The sequence below is a fragment of the Cydia pomonella genome, chromosome 3, assembly GCF_033807575.1.
Source record: "Cydia pomonella isolate Wapato2018A chromosome 3, ilCydPomo1, whole genome shotgun sequence".
Taxonomy (NCBI): Eukaryota; Metazoa; Arthropoda; class Insecta; order Lepidoptera; family Tortricidae; genus Cydia; species Cydia pomonella.
The window spans coordinates 18,165,253-18,188,316 of record NC_084705.1 but is presented as its reverse complement, the minus strand read 5'-3'; the positions used below and the strand labels follow the sequence as shown (position 1 = coordinate 18,188,316).

Sequence of the window (23,064 nt, the reverse complement as noted above, 5' to 3'; positions counted from 1 at the left end):
TAACACACAACAACACTTAACGATTACTGCCTGTATAGCTTGGAAGAGAGAGAGAGTGAGAGATTTGTAATTTGAAACGTATGCCATGTCATGTCACAATGTTCGCAAAGGCTTTATGGGTAGATTAACTATTTTTTGTTATTCTATCCCATCAGCCATACAATAGTAGCATATAGGCTTGTTAGATGAAATACATACTACATATATGATATGTAGATAAACCATTATAGAAAGGACCGTTGGGCGTTGTAGATGAACCATTATATCTGCCATAAAAAAATTGGTTATTTTAAATACCAAAAAACTCGTTTTTAAGTTTTAAGATTGACCTATGAGACCTAACCATGGCATCGAATAACAAGAAAAGGTTGATTCACCCTTATGTATTTTTAAGGTAACCGCCCAATAACCGGCCCTTTAAAATTTTGTCATTGGCCCATAGTTTTGTAGGAAAATTATCACTGCTGCCTAGGAAAACTGCTGTCGAGAGGGGGTCACATTAGCATAGCTTAGCTTACCCCAGCTGAGCATATTTTGTGGTAAATTCATAAGAACTGGCACGAATGGAATGGATGAGTGAATGAAAATATCTATGTGTACAACTTTAATCAATAAAATGGTGGCTCTGACTGTATTGGGAGCGTGCACGACTGTCACGCAACCTAGTGTCCGCAATTCTAGGGGAAAACGTCAATTCACTACATCTTATAAAACTACTCCAAAACTAAAAACTACTGAACGGATTTTCATACGACTTTCATCTATCAATAGAGTGATTTTTGAGGAAGGCTTAAGTATATAACTTGTTAAGGTTTTGTGTAAATTGTTTGAAATATAACGATGTTGTCGGAAAAAATCACGCTGGCTAGGAGCTTTATTCGAAAACGCTGCCTAATCTGTTTGAGCTATAACAACACAATGTATGGTGGGGTTGTTTCTCATTCATAGGTCTACAAAAAAGTCCGCGATGTGAAATGTCTATCTTTTAAGGATAACTTACTATATCCATTCTTAACTTCTAGAAAAAGATCACGTAATATGTGGCATTTGCAAAGCTATTTACATGGATACATTATTAACAATTATCAAAATAAATACGTTAGTAATATTAAGCATTTCATACAGATTACAATGGTCCCTTACACCATACAATTTAAATGAATATTTCAGGAGTAATCGTAAATGAAAGTTTCATTTCGAGCCATATAATTGTACGAAATGTTAAAGACGCTGTCCGCAGTTAGTTCAAATTTTTACCACCTTATGCGCTGGGATCGCTTTACTTACCCCCACCACGCACTTCGCACGGTCCCAATACCGATACAGGTGTCACTCATCAATTGAAAGTTTCGTTCATTCCATTCCTGAATCAACTTGTTATAACATATACCAGGGGTCACCAATTAGTTTCGCTCGGGGTCTGTATTAAGAAATGAAATGACCATCGCGGTCCGCACAACGTTTTATAGAAAAAATATTTATTAATCAAATGTAATTACAGAAATAACAAAGGTATTTACATATCAATGAGAAAAATGTCATTTTTTGTTGCGGACTATCTGGACTATCTTAGCTAGTGACTTCGCCCGGCCGTTTTCAAATTGACGTCAACAAAGATAATGCGGGGGATACATTTTTATTTTAAATTACGTACTCTGCAAAAGTGTAAAAGTTGCTGTGTTCTCGCGGTCCGCACAAAATGGGTCGGCGGTCCGGATGCGGACCGCGGTCCGCCATTTGGCGACCCCTGACATATACTGTGATAATTGCGATAGTGAAATTGTCGAAGTATAAATTGCATGGCTTATTTATGTTATGTGTTATTTTTAGTTTACTACTTTCCTAGACAGTTAACACACATACGCGTGTTAGAATACATGTGTTAATCGCAGATCGCAGTTCTCCTGTTAGGGTTACTAACTCACTTTAGGCGTCAACAGGAAATACTGGGCGTTGTCGCACTCGGTTGTGACTTTGACGAGCAGGTGGAACATCTTGCGCTCGTTTATCGGGTCCATTCCCTGGTTTATTTCATCCACGCATCTGTAACACAACGAGTATGTAAATTCTACCTAAGTTTTAGTTTTTTTTTTTCAGATTAGCCAGTCAAAAAAATTTATTATCTGCTGAAATTGTTCAATCCGGTAACAGGCCGGGACAGGGCTGCGGTAGTTTTAGTGTTTAGCGGAACGGCATGGTTGTATTGTAACTTTGCATGGCATTTGTAATGACAAAGTATGGCTATGTCAAATTTCTATAAGAATATGTCGCTTATAATGAGTATAATGACACTCGTAGCGTAGACGGAGTAGAGAGTCTTACCGGAACGGCACGGTGGTGAGCCGCTGCAGCGACATGAGGTACATGGCGGTGGACAGCGCGCGCTCGCCGCCCGACTGCGCGTGTCGCGTCAGTTGCTGCAGTTGTTCCGACGTCCGGAAACGGACCAGGATAGAAATGCCGTACTTGTCGTAGTCCTCCTGTAAAATATAATTGGTAGTGGAAACCTAGTTCCATGAAGCAGATCTCTTAAAGAAAGAGATAATATTCGAAAAAAAGATAGCATCAATAGTTTTCGAAAGGTATTAATTATATAATAAGGTAGGAATTACTAATTATGTATGTAAGCCAATAGTTTATGTAAAACAAGGTAAAGTTGTTATACTGCATGCCTTTGTTTTGACCTCAGGACTTTAAATGCAAGCGTAAATAAATCGTCATCGCGAGATTCGCGGCGGCTCAGGGTTCCATTTTAGAGAGTTGACCTGAGACCTGTAACATAGTTGTAGCACTTACATCACTTCCAGCTTTGTCCAGTTTGATTTCCCCGGCGCAACCCAGCTTGGCGAACATTTCTCCGAAGCTTTTGTCTATATCCCGCAGTAAGTTTTCCAAAGGAGGCAGCCACTTCTCTCTGTAAAAAAAAAAATAACTTCGTACAGTTTGTGTGTGTGCAAATATCTCACTATCATCACTAGCCTTTATAGATCTCACTGCTGGGCACAGAATTTCCCTCGAAAGAGGGTTTGGGCTGTAATTATGGGTGATATCAAACTATCGCAAAAGCATAAGAATATAATTGCTTTCAAGTTCTGTCCCAGTTATAATTTGTATCGAATCTAAAGAGATAAGACTTATGGACTGGGAATGGTCTCTAGAATTAAAGCTATATAGATCATGCGTTAATATAAGTGTGTAAAGTGTGTTCTGGGTGTTCTACATCAAATATAAATTGATCATGAATTACCTGATAGAATTCATTTTGCTTTCAAGCTCTTTGTGAACGTCACTGTTGCTGCTGACGTCAGTCTTTAATTTCGCTATTTCTTTTTCCCTTTCCTCATATTCTTTGATTACCTGTAACAAAGATGTAATGTCTGCTTTTTATTTTTATGGCAGAGACTATGACTTTCTTTACAGATTCAATTCCGCGACCGACTCTCGTAAAATTTAGTGAACAGGTTCCACTTCCATAATTATTAGGATATTTTGACGATTCTGTTTTAAGATTTTTTTGTAAATTGCTGACCTGCTCACAGGGCCAGTAGTACTATTTTTGAGGAATCAATGTGGCATACATAATACATACCCGGGGTTTTAAGAGAGGACTAGTTCTATAAGCATTATACTAGTATATAGTCTAGTGTAATGCTTATAGAAGGGTAAAGTATTGTCGTTGCGCTGGAGCAGACTCCAGCGCAACGACAACTTGCAGTTGCAGCAGTTGGCAGACAACTGCTGTACTGATATTTTTATTTTATTTTATTTTATTATTAGTTATAGTTATTACTGAGGCCTTACGGAAAACGTGTTTTCATAGAGGCGATATGGAACAGTAGTTTTAAAGTGCGTTTTTCGTAAAACAGATAGATTCGTTAGGTTCGTTTTCGTTAGATTTTTACGGTAACATATATACGATAAATGGCTGTTACCTGTTTGTCCCCCATGTCCGTACAATGCATCCTAATCCGCATTTTGTAGCAGTGCTCCTGAATGCTTCTAGAAACCCTGATTCATATGGATGATTTATCTTTACCTGTTCATACCTCTTGTCCATACAATCCATCCTTGTTTGTAGCTCATAACAATGTTCCTGCAGTATGTCCACCTCACTTGGCAACTCTTCAAACTGCTTCGAGAAACCCTGACTCATGTAGTAAATTGCTGTCACCTGTTCATCTCCCTTGACCATACAATCCATCCCAATCTTTTTGTAGCAGTGCTCCAGATTGCTTGCAGAAATCCTGACTCATATGGTAAATTACTGTTACCTGTTCATCTCCCTTGTCCATACAATCCATCCTAGTTTGTAGCTCGTAACAGTGCTCTTGTAGTCTATCCAGCTCGGCCGGCAACTCACTGAACTGTTCTTTGAAGGGGAAGCTTGGATGCTGTGGCAAGAACTCGCTGCTGCACGCTTTCTTTGCCTCTTTCAGTTTAGCGTGAGCTTTCATATTCGTCTGCTTGTAGCGTGCTTCCATATCTTCTAATGTATGCTGCGGATGTTTATTTTGTCAGTAGTATAAAACAGCATCTTGTTTATGGTTTTGAAATAATATTTAATACAAAATCACTTGTGAAAAGTTCAAAAATAACAAAAGCAAAAATAATTATAATTATACCTTTGCCTCTCGTAATGCTATTTCAAGTTCCCTTAATTGTGATTCCTGACTTTCTGTCGCCTTTCTACTGATGTCTAATTTAAGCTAAAAACAAAAAAAAAACTACATTATTTCCTTTAAAATACGGCTACATCCAATAGAAAGCAAGAAATTGAATCTCACCAAAAACATTTTCATGTAAAATGTTGCTAAGACGAAACCATAAGGCTCGCAATGTCAAAAAGTTATCAGATCTCATGTAGAGCCAAGCTTGTAATTGTACAAGCCCTAACTTCACAAACTCTACATCTTAGTGAAAATTCGTGCCTTGGCCGTTTTGCCCGTTTCTTTTATAAAAGGTATATAAAGGTAATGTATTTTTTGGTGATCATTATAATTATAGCCCTTTTTAAATGCAATACCTTCCACATTTCTCCATTGAGCAATTTATCCTGCAGTTTCTTCATAATGGCTACTAGTTCCTGGTGCATCTTGCACTGCTTCTTCACAACGTTCCTCTGTTCCCGTCTACATCTGTAAATAATATTTCATTAGCCCTTCAACTTCCACGGGTCGATTTTACGCAACCAAAAAACGGTCTTGTATTTTTAAATTTAGGAGTGAATTTTGATTTATTGACTGGATGTCAAATGGATGGAAAACGAGGGGAGTCAATGCAATGATGTATGTCTGTATGCGTGTTTCAGAACTTAATTTAACTTGTTACATTACTAATTTTTAGTCAGTGTGCATGTGCATGTATAAAGTTTATAATATAAATCAATCTGTTTCCACCACTGAATCTACGGGAAAAAATACGACAGGGACCAAACCAGAATGGATTTGAACGTATGCTATTTACGAGTATATTATTTTATAATAGGGCATAATGTTCAACCTCAAGTTATAAGTAAATACGTTAAGTATTTTGACGAGCTGTCTTGACCTAGTGGGTACTGGTAGCGACCCTGCCTATGAAGCCGTTGTTGCCGGGTTCAAATCCTGATAAGGGCATTTATTCGTGTTATGAGCACAGATATTTCTTCCTGTTTTCTATATATAAATATTTAAGTATTTATATTATATGATACATAGTGGTCGAACTACCCACAACACAACCCTTATGGAGCTTACTGTGAGACTTAGTACATTTGTGTAATAAAGTCCTACAATATTTATTTATAATAAAACATACTTCTCCTTTTCTTCCTGCAGATTGAAAGTTGGTTCATTTTCAATATCTTGGACCTTTTTCTCTTGAAGACGTATCTGTGTACTGAGCGCTTTAAGCTAAAACATTTAAAGTTATACCGTGAGTTAGCTAGTAACATTGTTTTCGTAGTTATCATTATCACTTATTATTATTGATATTTTTTATGACATTCCATTTCAGGAGAAAACGTTTTCCACTAACTTTATCTTAACCAATCACTTTGATTTTGATCTCGATCGCTTCAGCACAATATATTCTAGGTGTATAGGTCACGCTTTAAAAAAAACATATTTTGCAAATTTTGAAAAAAAATAAAAGGAAAACCTAGTTTTTCATTGTTTCAATAACATACTAAAAATCATGGAAAATGGAAAATATTTAGAAGTGGAAAAACGTTTTCTCTTTTTGTATGGACGATCATGTAGTTTCCTTCTTAATCAATGGTTTCTCCAGGAAAGTTGCACTATATTACCTAAACTCAATTTCATAAAAAGCGGCCAAGTGCGAGTCGGACTCGCGCATGGAGGGTTCCGTACCATTTAAGACGTATTAAAAAAATCTACTTGCTAGATCTTGTTCAACATTTTACCACTTTGGACACACATTTTACCACTTTGGAAGTGTCTCTCGCGCAAACTATTCAGTTTAGAAAAAAATGATATTAGGAACCTAAATATCATTTTTGAAGACCTATCCATAGATATCCCACACGTATGGGTTTGATGAAAAAAGATTTTTTGAGTTTCAGTTCTAAGTATGGGGAACCCCCAAAATTTATTGTTTTTTTCTATTTTTGTGTGAACATCTTAATGCGGTTCATAGAATACATCCACTTACTAAGTTTGAACAGTACAGCTCTTATAGTTTTGGAAAAAAGTGGCTGTGACATAATCGGACAGACAGACGGATATGACGAATCTATAAGGGTTCCGTTTTTTGCCATTTGGCTACGGAACCCTAAAAAATGTAGACTTATTATTGCGATATCAATTCACCAAATAATTGCAAATTGCAATATTACCATACCTTGTCAGTGTTTTCAGTGATCTTCTTCCTTTGCATATTGAGGTCGTTGAGTTTGCCTTCTAGATTTGTTACTTTGTTTTGAAGATCTTGCATTTTCGCTTTCATGTTTTTCGCCCTATTCTCAAGTTCTGAAAGCCTGAAAACGAAAGAAGCATAAACACATTACACAAAAAATTATGGAGCCCATATCCATTGTCATATTGGTGACATGTCGTAAGATTAGACTGGATTTTTAAGCTAATTATTAGTAAAAAAATTGGAGATCTCTTTTTTAGAAGTTACAATTTTTTCGCAAGATACGGAAGCAGAAACATTTAATGTCGATGTAAGGTTCATATCGCGGACTATAAAGCGATACAAAAATGCGAAATCTCGAATTATGCCCAAACCAAAAATGGCCGAAATACATTTTGGCACGAGGACGATGGCATTAATTTTTCCGATGAAAGAATGTTCTAAATGGAGAATGATCGTGTTCATAGCTTTTCGATGAGGGGCATGCCGGTGGACAGATTAGTCGTTTAGCAATTTCAATGTATAGGGTGCGATATCGCCTAGGTACAAGTTACCATTGCTGTTCATTGATCGAGGAGTCAAAATAAATCAAGACTACTATATTCAGAACCTATTGCAGGGTTTTTTGCTAGAACATGCCCGAAAATATATGGAAATTATTATTTTTGTTTTCAACAAGATAGTGCCCATCTCCCTAAGCCAAACGCATCACGACGACGATGGCAATCAAGACTGGTGTGTGGTGTGGCGAACAAATTTGACATACTTTATACCTCGGCAAAAATGGCCTACTTCTTCACCAGATTTGAATCCGTTGGACTTATTCGAATGGGAAAAAGTCTGGAGTTTATAAGCTAACTTGTGAAGAATGTAATAAAGTGTATGTGGGGCAAACGGGTCGTAATTTCACAACAAGGCATAAAGAGCATGTTGCGTCATATAGACACAACCATCCGGAAAAATCTAATTTTGCAAAGCACTTAATAGATAGTGGCCATGTTTTATCTGAGAACCATTATTTTCATATTTTACATGTGTGCGAGAAAGGATTGCGTTTGAGTGTTCTGGAACAGTTAGAAATAATTAGGTACAACAATAGGGGGTTAATTCTTAACGAATAGTTGAATGGTGTGTCATCGCCGTTATTACGATTTTTTCCATCTCGCTTACGCTTGCACAGTAGGGGGCGTGATCAAGGTATAAATATGGCTGACCATTTGATTCTAGACAGCTGATTCAGTCGTCGGACTTCGGACCATCAACATCTCCTGAGGATGCCTCGTAGAGAGGCGAAACACGTGTCGAGTTTTTTATTTTCGGTGGTGGGTTGTTATATTTATTTGCGTATTTATTTTTGCGGTTCGAGGGTGGGAACATTAATTTCATGTAAAAATACGCAAGTAAGTATAACGGGTTAGCACTGATTGACTAGCACGTTCTCTTTTAGTTTAGGCCTTATTGACATAACTCCGGTTTCCTCACGATATTTTCCTTCACCGAAAAGCGACTGGTAAATATCAAATGATATTTCGTACATAAGTTCCGAAAAACTCATTGGCACGAGCCGGGGTTTGAACCCGCGACCTCCGGATTGCAAGTATCACGCTCTTACCGCTAGGCCACCAGCGCAGAACAGGGCATGCATTCAAATTAATTCAAGCACCGGTTGGTAAAGGCATGGGACGATATTCCGGATGAGGTAGTGCGTGCCGCATGCAATTGATTATATGGAAGAATGCATAACGTTATACAAGTAAAGGGAAAGCTTATGAAATAGGTAGTTTTGTAAATGACAAAACGTACAAACTTTATCATCAAATCTTCAATGTTCAGATTTCTTTCAATTTTATGGCTGTTTGAAAGTAGGACACTTATTCTGTCCAACCCTGTCTACTCACTGAGTTTTGTGGTTGTCGAGCTCGTCCTTGTCGACAGTGTTAGCTAGGAGTCTCGCGGGCCCTATCTCCACCGTCGAACTCGACTTCACCCCGCTGTAGCGAGACACGCTGATGTTGATGCGATGATTTTCTAAAAAACAAGTCACGGATGACAATAAAATTGACAAACGTAATCTGAAATCTTACGTCATACATTTGTAAAGAAAGTCACGAGCGCCTGTTCGCTAGGAAATATCACTGTTGTCACAATTTCAGCTCGAAAGACGCGGCCCTACCGTGTTTTTAGGGTTCCGTAGCCAAATGGCAAAAAACGGAACCCTTATAGATTCGTCATGCCCGTCTGTCTGTCCGATTATGTCACAGCCACTTTTTTCCGAAACTATAAGAGCTATACTGTTCAAACTTGGTAAGTAGATGTATTCTATGAACCGCATTATGATGTTTACACAAAAATAGAAAAAAAACAATAAATTTTGGGGGTTCCCCATACTTAGAACTGAAACTCAAAAAATCTTTTTTCATCAAACCCATACCGTGTGGGTTTGATGAATAGGATAGGTCTTTAAAAATGATATTGAGGTTTCTAATATCATTTTTTTCTAAACTGAATAGTTTGCGCGAGAGACACTTCCAAAGTGGTAAAATGTGTGTCCAAAGTGGTAAAATGTTGAACGAGATCTAGTAAATAGATTTTTTTAATACGTCAAAAATGGTATAACCCTTCATGCGCGAGTCCGACTCGCACTTGGCCGCTTTTATTTTTATTTCCGTTAATTTCAAGGGTGCATTTCTGACCTTAAATTAAGTAACTTTCTCTGTTCTAACTAACTCCATTTCGGAGATAATGAATAATTTATTTTTAACTGATAAGGCATACGCTCGTAAGGCGAGCGTGTGCACTTGCGTTAGGGCCCGTTTACATATTGATTAGTGTTTAGTTGATACAAGTTTGTACATTTGCTACTTTAAACGTCCTATCTCGGACGACCGATGTTCGAAATGCCATTGATATGTTAAACAGTTTTCAATTGTTTGGTTGGGTTAAATGTAATGCCTGTGTTACAACAACCTTAATGCAACATTAAATACTTTTTACAAAAATAATAAAATAAATAAAAAAATAGTTTCCTTATACCCGGAAATAAACGGAATTTAAAAAACACGGTGTATTAACGAGTATGAAAATAAATAAAGGAACTCACCGGTAAAGAAAGATTTAATGTTGGAAGGCACTTTGGAGCAATTATTAAAGGTGTGGTCGTTTCCTATGGGTATGCTTTGTATATTGTAATTGCCACAAAGGTACCGCAAGATCGGATCGGGCGCCGTTATCGTGTCCAGAAGGTACGTGTAGAAACCGAGATAGCTAAAAAATACAAAACAAAACAGTCGACAGAACAGTTACAACCGAATTACAAAGAATCAGACAACGGTATGTTGATCAGAAGTTAAAATGAAGCATGAGACATCCATCTGACAGAGAATGTATGTTTAGTTCTGTCAAAAAAACGTGTTTTAATGTAGTATTATCTATAGTCGGAAAAAATCTCTGAAATTTCATAGAAAACAAAGGAAACTTTCTTTTTTGGAATGGAAACTTTCGATTCCCATACAAAAATATGAGAAGTATCCGATTTTATTATATGCGAAAATTAAACAATTTTGGAAACTCCGACGGCACATTAGTATTCTCACCTCAGCTGACTTGTGTCCTTCTGCTTGGCCCAGTAGTGTGAGAGGGCCGGGTACCCCTCACTACTGATGGCGTTCACCGGCCGCAGGCCGCGCTCCATCCTCACGATGTTCGTGAACTGGTTCATATCCGGGTTGCATTCGAACGTGAACGCAAAGAAGCAGGAAGCCACATCGACGAGACATTCAATCTAACATGCATAATGTAGTCTTTGTCCATAAAACGTGTTTAAACGTTCTCACCTCACGTGTCCTATGTACTTCTACTGCACCCGGTAGTGTGACAGCGCAGGATACCCCTTGCTGCTGACGGGGTTTACTGTCCGCAGACCGGGTTCCATATTCACGATGTTCGTGAACTGTTTCATGTCCTGCCTGCATTCAAACGTGAACGCAATGAGGTCGCGGGAAGCAACATCGACGAGACATTCAATCTAACATGCATAGTGTAGTCTTTGCTCATAAAACGTGTTTAAACGTTCTCACCTCACCTGTCCGTTGCCCATAAAACGTGTTTAAACATTCTCACCTCAGCTGTCCTATGTCATTCTGCTGCGCCCGATAATATGAGAGCGCAGGGGAAGCTTGCTGCTGACGGCGTCCACTGCCCGCAGACCGTGTTCCGTCCTCACGATGTTCGTGAATTAGTCATGTCCTGGTTGCAATCCAACGTGAATGCGAAGAGGCAGGAAGCCACATCGACGAAACATTCAATCAAACATGCATAGTGTAGTGTTTGCCCATAAAACGTGTTTAAACGTTCTCACCTCAGCTGTCTTTTGCCCATAAACGTTTTTAAACGGTCTCACCTCAGCTTTCCTTTGCCCATAAAACGTTCTCACCTCAGCTGTCCTATGTCCTTCTGCTGCGCCCGGTAGTGTGAGAGCGCAGGGTACCCCTCGCTGCTGACGGCGTTCACCGTCCGCAGACCGTGTTCCATCCTCACGATGTTCGTGAACCGGTTCATGTCCTGGCTACATTCGAACGTGAACGCAAAGAGGTCGCGGGAAGCCACCTTGGCCTCGAGGTACCGAGCGAATTTCGAATCCGTGAAGTTTATCTAAAAAAAGATTTGCTTGAGAATATGTCAAAGGCATGTTTATATTTTCCGCCTAATTCCAAAGCAGTAAGGTGCAAAAGTGTAAACATATCTTTGACGTTGACTGTACTTAAATAGTCAATATCGCCAGAATCATGGAAATAAATCATTTATAATAAAAATTATGAGCCAAATCTAATCATCATTTTTTTGATATACCTCAAGTATCATAGGTTCATAAACTTTTTTCTTGAACATGGCCCGGTTTTCACGCAGCCACATCACCGCTTTGTATGTGTGCTCGCTGGCGTGTTTCAGCACTTCGAGGCGTTTCTCGTCCACATTCTCTAGGCTGCGTATTCTGAAATAAAATATTTTAAGCCATTACAAGTAGCAAGAGCAAATCGCATTGAAAATCAATGTAGTTTTTATTTATTTATATCTTGACGAATGAAAGTAATAATTATATTATTATAAACAAATTAAATGGTCTACCTGGTAATGTAGCCGTTTATTTATCGATTTTAATCGCATCCGGTGTGCACCAACCTGTACCCAGTTAGACATATGCCTAATAAATAAATTATTGCAGTATCTCACTTGTTCTGATGGTGTCGTATCACGGGTGTGACGTTACTTTCAAGCTGAAACTGCATCTCCATATGTTGTTTCTTGATAGCATCTATGCTCGCGTTCTCCTTCGCAATCTTCTTGTGTAGTTGTGCTAACTCCATTTTGACGCCATCCTCTGTAAGGTCAGTAATATTTCACTAAATTGTTCACTATCGGACGCGCTCGGCTCGTAAGCCACATAGTCATTGACAGCCTCAATCGTCTGCACGAATGAGAGAAAAAGGGAACGCGTTTTGCAACTCATGTGTTAGAAAGAGACAATGTGATTTAGAGATTCGTTGGATAGACAATCTGAGAACTCTGGGCATACGCACTAAAAAAATGCTCCCAAATAGTGATGAGACATTTGTACTAAATTTAACGGACCCGGGTATGTCCTTAAACTACGTCCACAAGAGAGGTATGGGCATTGTGAATGTCATCTCGCTCTGTGTGGTAGGGCACAGCACAGCGGATGTCATTCCAGATCTAGAGCAGAGCCCAACTGGGGAAGTACCTCCACCTTACAGAAAATCGCAGCCAAATAACACTAGACCCTACTCATAGTGTTGTGTACCTGCCGGTGAGTAAGGTTGCCAGAGCTCAACGAGGGTGGGAGGGGGTTAGGGTCGGCAACGCGCATGTAACTCCTCTGGAGTTGCAGGCGTACATAGGCTACGGATACTGCTTACCATCAGGCAGGCTGTATGCTTGTTTGCCACCGACGTAGTATTAAAAAAAAAAAAAAAATGTCAATGTTTAAAGGAAATATGCTAAAAATAGATAACAAAAAAAAACATTGTTACTACTTGTGCAATCCTGTCAATTTTGCTCCACAATTCAAGTCCGTGACTGTACCTACACTTAAATTAAGTACTATTTAAATATGATTAAAGTCTGATAAACAAATTTTGTCGGAAAAAGGGCAACGAAAGAAAAGGCGGCAGAGTTTAAAAAAAAACTATGTAGTAACGTTTCAACTCACACTACTTTTTTTAAGATTTGGGACTACCTGCCATTGTCAAAGTTGCCCTTATTGATCAAATGGGCCAATTAGCCCACCCTCCTTTTGAATATCGCGCCTTTTTCTGCCGGATATTGCCCGACTAGTACATACCATTAATTTCCTCGTCAAACTTCCTCTTATCCGTAATCAACTTATCCAATTTAGCTCTAGCTTCGCCTAGCTCTCTCTCTCTATTTTTATGACGCTCAACTTTCTCCATCAGACTAGAGTATTTATCTCGCAAAGTGAACTCTTGTGCTTTCACTGACTCTATTGTTTCCTTCAATTTGTCTTTTAGAACACGGACTTCTCGAGCCTGAAAATGAATAATTTCAACAATCAACTGATAACCCATATACGACTTAGTGCTCCTCGAATATTCAGCGGAATTGAACGGAAGTTCATATACAGTACTTATGTATACCATCGAGAACCATTTTTTAAAACTGGTTGACTGGGAACTGGAGTTCAATGTAATGACATGCTTTTTAATAGCTTCTGAGCATGTTTTCTGGCATTACATTATTTAATAAATGTCTCATGTACCTTCTTTTATTACAAGCTTTTATTTAGTTTCACGTGTCCCGTTGTATGTCGGTCTGTAATAAAATCTTGCAAGTTAAATTTGACCCATTTCCGGGCTTCCAATGAAGCTGAAAATTTGCATACATATGTAAGTCGGGTGACACTGCAACATTATGGTACCATCGAGCTGATCTGATGATGGAGACACGCGGTAGCCACAGAAACTCTGTGATAAAACAACGCAACCTAATTGTGTTTAGGGTTTTTAGAATTGTCTCGATGAGTATTAGTTGCCTGTGGAAAGAAAGGTACAGTCAGCGACAGAAGCTTGTACTAATAACCGGCCAAGAGCATGTCGGGCCACGCTCAGTGTAGGGTTCCGTAGTTACTCTTCCGTCACAATAAGCTAAACTGGGGCTTAAAGTATAGTAAATTGTTAACCAAGGGATGAAACGGTACCTTTCACCCGAGTTAAACAAATAGGCAAATTTGCATAATCAGTACCTAATTAAAGTAAGTCTTTTTACTATGAAGGGAAAACTTTTTGCGATAACTCAAAAACAGCTAAACTGATCATGTCCGCTATAGTTTTCATTTAATGTCTTTCTTAAGCTCTACTTCCACAATTTTTTTCATATTTTTTGGACCTATGGTTCAAAAGTTAGAGGGGGGGGACACATTTTTTTTTTGGTTCGGAGCGATTATCTCCGAATATATTCACTTTATCAAAAATTGTTTCTCGGAAACCCCTATTAGTTTTGAAAGACCTTTCCAACGATACCCCACACTCTAGGGTTGAAGCGAAAAAAAAAATTCACCCCCACTTTACGTGTAGGGGAGGTACCCTAAAAAAAAAAAAATTTTAGATTTTATTGTACGACTTTGTCGGCTTTATTGATTTATATATCCATGCCAAATTTCAGCTTTCTAGCACTAACGACCACGGAGCAAAGCCTCGGACAGACAGACAGACAGACAGACAGACAGACAGACAGACGGACATGGCGAAACTATAAGGGTTCCGTTTTATGCCATTTGGCTACGGAACCCTAAAAATGAATTTTTTGCCAAAAACTTATTTGCAGTCGGTTTACGCTACGTTTCCACCAAAGATGAGCGAGGATGCGTAGCGAGACTAGCGAGGGATGTGTTTTTAAGATCCAATGGAATCGCTACACGCTGAGCGAGGAAAACAAAAGAGGTGTTTCTTAAAGTTTTTGCAACACCTGAATGTTTGTTATCGTTTTTGATTTATGACAGTACCTACATGCGTTCTGCGCATTGTTGATATGTAGCTAGGGGTAACTGATCAACATTTACGTTGCTATTGACCACGCGCATGGACTTTGAGAACTGTTAATAAGTAACCCATGGAGATATAAAGTGGAGCACGCTCTAACTTTTTTGTCATACTAAATTGAACCTTCTGACCAAAAACGCTTCTAAGTTTAGAGTCGGTTTGAAGCAAACTACAGAAAAACGCCTCTTAAAAGTGATAAAAAAGTAAAAAAGCCGGAATCGGAAAATACTTACTGAATTGGATAGTGTAAATTGTGTTTGACTAAAGAATACAAGAAACAAGTATCTACGCTATAAAATGAGTTCTTCTAGTGAAGAAAATATAAAAATGTTCCTGGAAAAAATACATCGCTTTCATTCAACAATAGCCCTCACGAAATATAAATATTAATTTCTATTAAAGTACTTATAGTTATGCAAAACTCACTCGTCCATCTTTGAGCGGTTTTTCGGCCTCTCCTATAATTTACTATATTTAGTGTCCGAGTGTAGAGTTTTGTGTGTCGTGTGTACTATCCGGACCAAAATACTTTTTAATGCCTAAAACTCCACTCCAAAAGCTTCTTGTTGTTTACCCCTAACCAACTGCTCTCCATGCAAGTTTTTTTTTTGTAATTAAATATAAGGTTTCAGTAAAGTAACGCAGTTGTTGTTAGAACATCCCATGTTTTAAAAATATCGACATAAATTATAGTTATCGTGAAAACTTCGCTGCAGCGATGATAGACTATTATAGAAAACATTATAAATATTCTGAATTAATATAAAAAAGAAATGAAGTGTTATCTTTTATTAACCAATTTGTCTAAACAAAATTTGTATACAATTTCTATTAGTATTCAAAAGTATTTTGACCCATCTGTCAATCACAAAATGAAAGTAAAAACATTGTAGGACTGTACAATTGTCTTGCTTTGTAAAAATGAAATATTATGTTACAGATTAAATACATCTAATCATCATTTTATAATTTTAAATACTTACTGCATTCAACTTCTGTTGTTCCAGTTTGCCAATTCCACTTTTAACTTTATTGAAAGCCTTTTCCAAAGGTTCCAACTTCTTTGAATGGATTTCCACCAGCTTGAGAGCTTTTTCTTTGTCGCCTTTATACTCATTCACCTTCTCACGCAATTCTTGGTACTCTATCCAGTACTTCTTCCGCTCGCACATCAATATTTCCTGCTCTATTTCTTTACGTTGTTGCATGGCCTCGATAATTATTTTTAATCTAGAAATGACAGTGTCTTAAATAATATTTATATCAAGGAAAGCATTTCTATAACCATAACTACGATTTTTCCTTACTGAACCTGTAATTTTTTAAAGTTGGTTAAAAAAATCGGTAACACCTATTTCAATAGACTCTGTAGTTTAGACGTTGTGGTGGAATATAAAACATATGCATATGACATATAAATGGCTAGTCATACACTTATAGTCATTCCCTCTATCGGTTATAATTTCCAGGAAAGAGATACCGGCTCCCGTCATGTGTCATCAATTTACGTTACGTTATTTTTTATTTATTTAATTAGATACGTTTTTAGTATCTTCCCTTGCATAATAAATAAATATAGGTTTAAACCAAAGAGTTATTGATAATAGAAGAAAAAGAAATGTAAAGTCTAAGAATAAAACGTGCCCCGAGTTTCACAGCTGACCTAAATGTCGGTACACGCCGCTATAGTTAGTATGTGGTAACTGAATTGTCAAATTTCAACTTTTAACAAACACAGTTACTGCTTAATGTACCCGTACAGCGACATCTACTTCAGTTATGAAACTCGAAATTATTACGAGTTTTCTTAGACTTTACACTTTCTTAGACTCTTCTACTACGAGGGCTGTTATGAATCCGGAATGGGCCACTTACATTGTAGGATCATTTTAAAAATTCCTTGTTTCATCTTCAACGGGTTTACTTGTGAAAATTTTCGTGCGATGATTTTTCGGCGTGGGTAAACTCAAAAACCGTGCATGGATCGACTTTTGGGGAGTAAGTCCCATTGAAGGTCAATGTGTATCAATGTTTTAGTGAGTTAAATTGTGGTCGTCGTATGCTTACGGACGAATTTAAAAAAACGCTCAAAAAAAGCGCGAACTCAAAATGCAAAATGGTCATAGTACATATCGCAAGTTAGTGGCATCTCTTGGCAATAATAGTATGACGAGCATTTGTAAGATATTACATGAACATCGCGTTTTTGCATACCAAATGGACGTTTTGTCACAATGATCAGAATGGAAAAAGTGCTATGAAAAGTGGTTTCAACATTTGCAAAAGTGCATCATTCATTTTTGTGAACAAATATAAAGGCAATAAAACTATTTATAGCTTACAGACCTTTTTATTTTTTATTCTTTTTTGTTTCCGGATACATAAAGTAGCAGCCCTTGTATTAATAACTAGGCATCGGAGTTTTTATCGCATGGTAAGACTATAGCGAGCTATGGAGTCGACATTAGCAATAAAATTCAACTCATATTCATACTCATACTCATGCACTTATTTAATTACAGATTTTTTATTTTACAAGAACATGAGTGTTTGTAAATGATCCTTTAATTTTGTTTTTCTGGACATAAATATTACTAATAAAAATAATGACCATTTTTATGTACTGATTAATTTACATTCATATTATTTTTACCTCTTTTAATATACATATACATATTGTTTATTTTTAATGAAATTTCGTAATATAATCAATACAAAAAATAGTAATTAAGTATTCTTATTTACATTTATATATTCAAAGAAAAAATTAAAGTATAGTATATAACTCGTCAAGTTGTAGTTCTTGGTTATAAAATTAAAATCACTTATTAAATAGATGAATTAGTATGAATGAATTGAATTTTATTGCTAATGTCGACTCCATAGCTCGCTATTAGTCTTACCATGCGATAAAAACTCCGATGCCTATAATAACTCTTTAGTTTACGTACAATACAGTATTTAGTTTGAATATGTATTTACCTCTCATTCTGTCGTATTTTTTCCTCCAGCAGCTGCGCGTTGTTCTGCAGTCTGGTTGACAACCCCCGCTGCTCAGATCTGGTCCTTATTAGCTCATCCAGTTGTTCAACGCTGATGTGCCCGCCCACCGCCGCTAGAGTACTCCGGAGGAGCTCTTGGGCGTTCATCTTAGAGAAGTCCTGCACCCGGTCTTGTGGGAGCAGTTGACAGAGATTGTCCACCTAATGATAATGTTCAAATCGAAAATAATTTGGGACCTAAGCTATAAAAAAGACCTATTGTAACACATGGATATGCAATAAACGATATGATATGATATGCTATGACTTAATAGAAAAGTAGTACTTGTAGAGAAAATTTAAAAATCAAGTCTGATAAATCATTAACAAAGATTAATTTATTCCTTATTACTGTAAATGAGGTCTTTAATTACAACGCCACAAGTAGGATTTTTTGCAGATTTTTTTCAAGTTGGCCTTACGGGTAAATAGAGGCCAAAAATATAGACCTAAATAAATGATATGTCAGGATATCCTACACATATGGACCTAGCCCGAAACTAAATAAAGCTTGTTTTATGGGTACTAGGCGACGATATTATCATACTTAACACATATATAAGAAAGTTCTTTATTGTACAACCATTTTACAGAGGTTTCATGTAATTACATTATGTATGTTTCAACGGTAACCCAATTCGGGTATACAATATACACTTATAATTAACTTAAAACTAAGAAACACAACTATTATACACATACAGTTGTGTGCAATATAATAGCAGCCAATAAGAAAATGAAAATTAGGGTAAAACTATAACTTTAGATCAATTATATTAAATATTTGTGTATAATTCTTCTGCATTACTTGCACATTATTAAAATTAACTGTAACCTTTACTTAAATAATATTGGAAGTAAAAAATAATATTCTGAAAATCGGCTTTTTTATTAACATGCGGAAATTCTTAAGCACCTCTTTTGCCAAATGAATGTGGACTGCACATTTACGGAATTACCCCAGTATATGACACCATACGTCCTGGGTTCTGGGTCCTGGGTTCGAATCCCGGTAAGGGCATTTATTTGTGTGATGAACACGGATATTTGTTCCCGAGTCATGGGTGTTTTCTATGTATATATGTAAGTATTTATTTATCCAGCGAACGAAAAAAACATAGAAGACTAACGTCAAACAAAATATCAGCGTAAAAGTGGCCCCACTATTAAAACACGCAATACTCATAACGGACCAATTGCAACTCGTCAAAGTTTAGGTCATGTTTTCTTTGACGAAACTTCATTTGACCATGATTAGTCAATTTAAACGACCCAAACTACGAATGGTCTGTTATATAATGAGGCGCTGTGATTGGCTGTAGCGTTGTCACTTGAAAATACATGACAATGGAAACCAATTCTAAGTAGACGGTTTCATGCAATATAGAACATGTTTTAAATGCAATATTTTTGTATGACAATTTATCGATTTTCATCTTGATCAGAGCAAATTTGCAGAAATACGTATTGAACACGTCGTCATAGGAACAGTTTATATGGAAAAATATCATTATTGTTTTTACTATTTTCCTCGCATTTTTTCCATATTTCTTCACCGTTCAAACCATCCCTCCCAACTAGCAAAAACACGCTTAGAATAGTCTCAAGACTACAATTTTTTCGCTCTTATATTGATTTTATAGCATCATATAAGCCCGGATTTGGGCACAAATTATAAGCGTATTTATTTTCATATCGTTCTAATATCAGTCTAATTGAATGCTGCTTGCATTTACAGTAATCTTTCCAAAACTTATTTAAGCTACCTTAGGCTAATATCGCTTTTACGTAAGTATCTTGTAAGCCTACATAGGCTTATATTGGTCCAACGTTAGAATCTTATGAGCCTAAATAAGCTTATTTAGATTTTTTGTAAGATCACACAGAGTTGAAACATTCTATTTGTGTGTACAGTCAAGGTATTAAATATCGATACGAACAAAGTGCCAAAAATATGTATACACGACCTTATTGTGTATATATTAAGGTAGTGTGTACATATTTTTGTTACTTTTTCCGTATCGATATTTAATATCTTGACTGTACGAGTAAAATAAAGTAGCAGCGTGACAAAAATATGTTAGTGTAAGTATTTATCTAACTGTTTATGAATTATGTTTAAATATAATAACGTGCTCGTTATCATCGTGTGTGTTTATGTTATGTTTTACGGTAAGTAATCACGTGGGAAAATATTATTTACTGCAAAGTAGACCCTATTTTACACTTCAAACTTCATGCGCCTGATCAAATATGGTATTTGTATCCGTTTATAAATTATTTTATTTCTTTATTTGTACTGATAGTCAGCCATAGCTGTAGGTGCATTTTTAAAGCGCACTATTAGACTATTATAAGATTATTTACACTAAATTCTGCATTCAGAATACAAATGATATGGCCATGTTGAATTAATTAGGGTTCTTTGGTTTACTTACTAAAACCCTAAATACATTTGTTTATCTTTACTAGATCACTTGACACATACTAATAAACTAAATGTTTATTTATTTATTTAAGTGACAAGGTTGGTGATGCAAAATGGTTGTATTTATGGATATAGACCATTACTTGATGAAGAAAGACTTCCGCATGTTAAAACATTTAACATGGCCTTGGGAAGAAACACAATAAGTATACAAGTCTTGTTATTAAGCTACTATGCCAATACATTCCAGGAGACAACTCATTAATTTGCACAATCTCTTTGTTTGTGTTAAGCAGTGTCCTTGCGTCCTTTGGTAGAACATTATTTAGTCTTCTGTTTAAAATAATTAGCAATCCATTTACTGCTGCATGAGGGATATTAAATTTTAACGCCCATTTTTGTAATTCACTTTTTAAGGCAAAATCTTTCTCATAATCTGTTTCGTCCTCGGTCGATGATTTTTTTTCACTAAAATTATTAATTTCACAGTGTCCTCAACCTCTACATCTTTCATGCAAGCAGAACCTACAGAACCCTCACTAATATTTTCACCAAAACTACCTTGTCCTGGCAGGAGCTGTATATGTATTTGATTTACTTATGATTTTTTTGTACTTCTGAATTTTCCGCCGATAACCATCACTTCTCGAACGTTTTTTCCAGCTGTCGTAATCCATACCTATTTAAAATTACACTCTTACTTTAAATTACAAAAAAAAAAAATTAAATATCATACTTACATAGTATTCCCAAAATCGATTTAAGATCAAACGATCTTATATTGATCTTGTCTTTTGTGATATAAGTATCTTTATCCTATATCACTCTAATATCTCACTAAAGTGCTGCTGTTGATCTTATTTTATGCTTCTTTATAGCTTTAAATAAGATCAGAAAAGTACGTACTTACAGTGTTCTTATGATATGTTGATATTAGTCTTACATTCTTACAATAGCATTTATAAAGTCTAATATAAAATCAAATAAACTTTGAGAATGGAGATATAAGACTAGGTACTCTCAAGTTCAATGAGACTTCGTAAATGTTATTGTAGGACCAAGAGGCTTATAATAGTATTATACTATGTTGATATTAGTCTTACATTCTTACAATAGCATTTACAAAGTCTAATATAAAATCAAATGAACTTAGAGAAAGGGGATATAAGACCAGGCACTCTCAAGTTCAATGAGACTTCGTAAATGTTATTGTAGGACCAAGAGGCTTATAATAGTATTATACTATGTTGATATTAGTCTTACATTCTTACAATAGCATTTATAAAGTCTAATATAAAATCAAATGTACTTAGAGAAAGGGGATATAAGACCAGGCACTCTCAAGTTCAATGAGACTTCGTAAATGTTGTTGTAGGAGCAAGAGGTTTATAATAGTATTATAAAATGCTCTTATATACATATATAAGACTAGGTAATAAGACTGACCTTACTAAAGCCGGTACTAGCTTGTCTAAGACTAATATAAGAGTGATGATATGTTCCAAAACAATAATAAGAGCTCTATAAGCCCATCAGTCTTATGAAGTGCGCAACCTGAGACTCTTTTGCTAGTTGGGCTGGACCTAGAAATATTCCAATACCAAAAATATCCAAATCGGTCTAGCCGTCCGCGAACTCAACGAAAAGTTATAACCAGACATAGGAATCCGTGGGGCAAAATTGTTTGACAAGTAGGGAGTTCCTGTATCGATAAACTCGACTATCGATGCTAGTTCTATATACTAGTGATCACGCAAGGGTTTGCTTGTAAAAATACGTTTTTATTAAGAATAAAGATAATAATTAAATAATAACTCAATTTACTCTTCTTCGTTTTTAAGACAAGACAAGACAATTTTACTCATCCCAATTTTTTTCTTCGTGAACATCCCATTTACTATTGTTAAAGTAAACGACCAGATATTGTTCCATATTTTCTGGTATTAAGCGTCTAAAATTAAGGGATTAAATTATAAAATTGTCTTGTCTTAAAAACGAAGAAGAGTACATTGAGTTATTATTTAAAAAATTTTTACTCTTAATAAAAACATACGAGGGTGGATTGAAAAATTCGCGGCCTGAATATTAAAATCAAAACAGAGGTTTTTTAATTTATTTTTATTTTTCTACATAGTCCCCGTTGAGTTGAATGCACTTGTTCCATCTGGATTCCAGAGCCATTACACCACTTTTGAAGAAGCTTTCCTCGAGATCTTCAAAATAGGCATCCACCTCAGCTTGGACCTCAGCGTTGCTTGAAAATACCACCCATATGTTTTTTTTAATTGGGGAACAGTTGAAAGTCCGATGGTGGGTGCTAAATCGGGTGAATAGGGTGGGTGGGGCAATAATTCAAACCCACATTTGACAATCTCCGCCATCGATTTTATTTTAGTGACGTGTGAACACGTGCATTGTCCTGGTGGAAGATAACTTTCTTTGTCAACATTCGAGGTTTTTTTATCTTCAGAGCCTAGCGTAATCTGCGTAATAACTCGCAATAATAGTCGGAATTTATAGTTTTACCTCTCTGGAGATAGTCAACCATTATTATTCCTTTTGCATCCCAGAAAACAGATGCCATGACTTTATTGGCCGACAAAATTGCTTTGGCTTTTTTGGGAGGCGGAGATCCAGGACGAACCCACTGCTTCGATTGCTGTTTGGT

At 36.5% G+C, this 23,064-nt stretch overlaps 1 protein-coding gene across 1 annotated transcript in view; it reads right to left on the bottom strand.

Moving 5' to 3' along the window:
* The window catches only part of LOC133516204 (structural maintenance of chromosomes protein 5), a 42,706-nt gene that overhangs the window by 6,655 nt on the left and 12,987 nt on the right, over nucleotides 1-23,064 (bottom strand). Inside the window, exons 4-20 of the mRNA XM_061849001.1 lie at nucleotides 17,910-18,130; nucleotides 15,911-16,157; nucleotides 13,214-13,418; nucleotides 12,085-12,232; nucleotides 11,704-11,845; nucleotides 11,288-11,505; nucleotides 9,956-10,119; nucleotides 8,754-8,883; nucleotides 6,841-6,976; nucleotides 5,797-5,891; nucleotides 5,024-5,135; nucleotides 4,623-4,706; nucleotides 4,272-4,496; nucleotides 3,248-3,357; nucleotides 2,797-2,914; nucleotides 2,323-2,480; nucleotides 1,926-2,043 (exon numbers count right to left, since the gene is read on the bottom strand). Of these exons, the coding sequence (XP_061704985.1) occupies nucleotides 1,926-2,043; nucleotides 2,323-2,480; nucleotides 2,797-2,914; nucleotides 3,248-3,357; nucleotides 4,272-4,496; nucleotides 4,623-4,706; nucleotides 5,024-5,135; nucleotides 5,797-5,891; nucleotides 6,841-6,976; nucleotides 8,754-8,883; nucleotides 9,956-10,119; nucleotides 11,288-11,505; nucleotides 11,704-11,845; nucleotides 12,085-12,232; nucleotides 13,214-13,418; nucleotides 15,911-16,157; nucleotides 17,910-18,130 (2,631 nt within the window). The remainder of the gene's footprint in view (nucleotides 1-1,925; nucleotides 2,044-2,322; nucleotides 2,481-2,796; nucleotides 2,915-3,247; nucleotides 3,358-4,271; nucleotides 4,497-4,622; nucleotides 4,707-5,023; nucleotides 5,136-5,796; nucleotides 5,892-6,840; nucleotides 6,977-8,753; nucleotides 8,884-9,955; nucleotides 10,120-11,287; nucleotides 11,506-11,703; nucleotides 11,846-12,084; nucleotides 12,233-13,213; nucleotides 13,419-15,910; nucleotides 16,158-17,909; nucleotides 18,131-23,064) is intronic.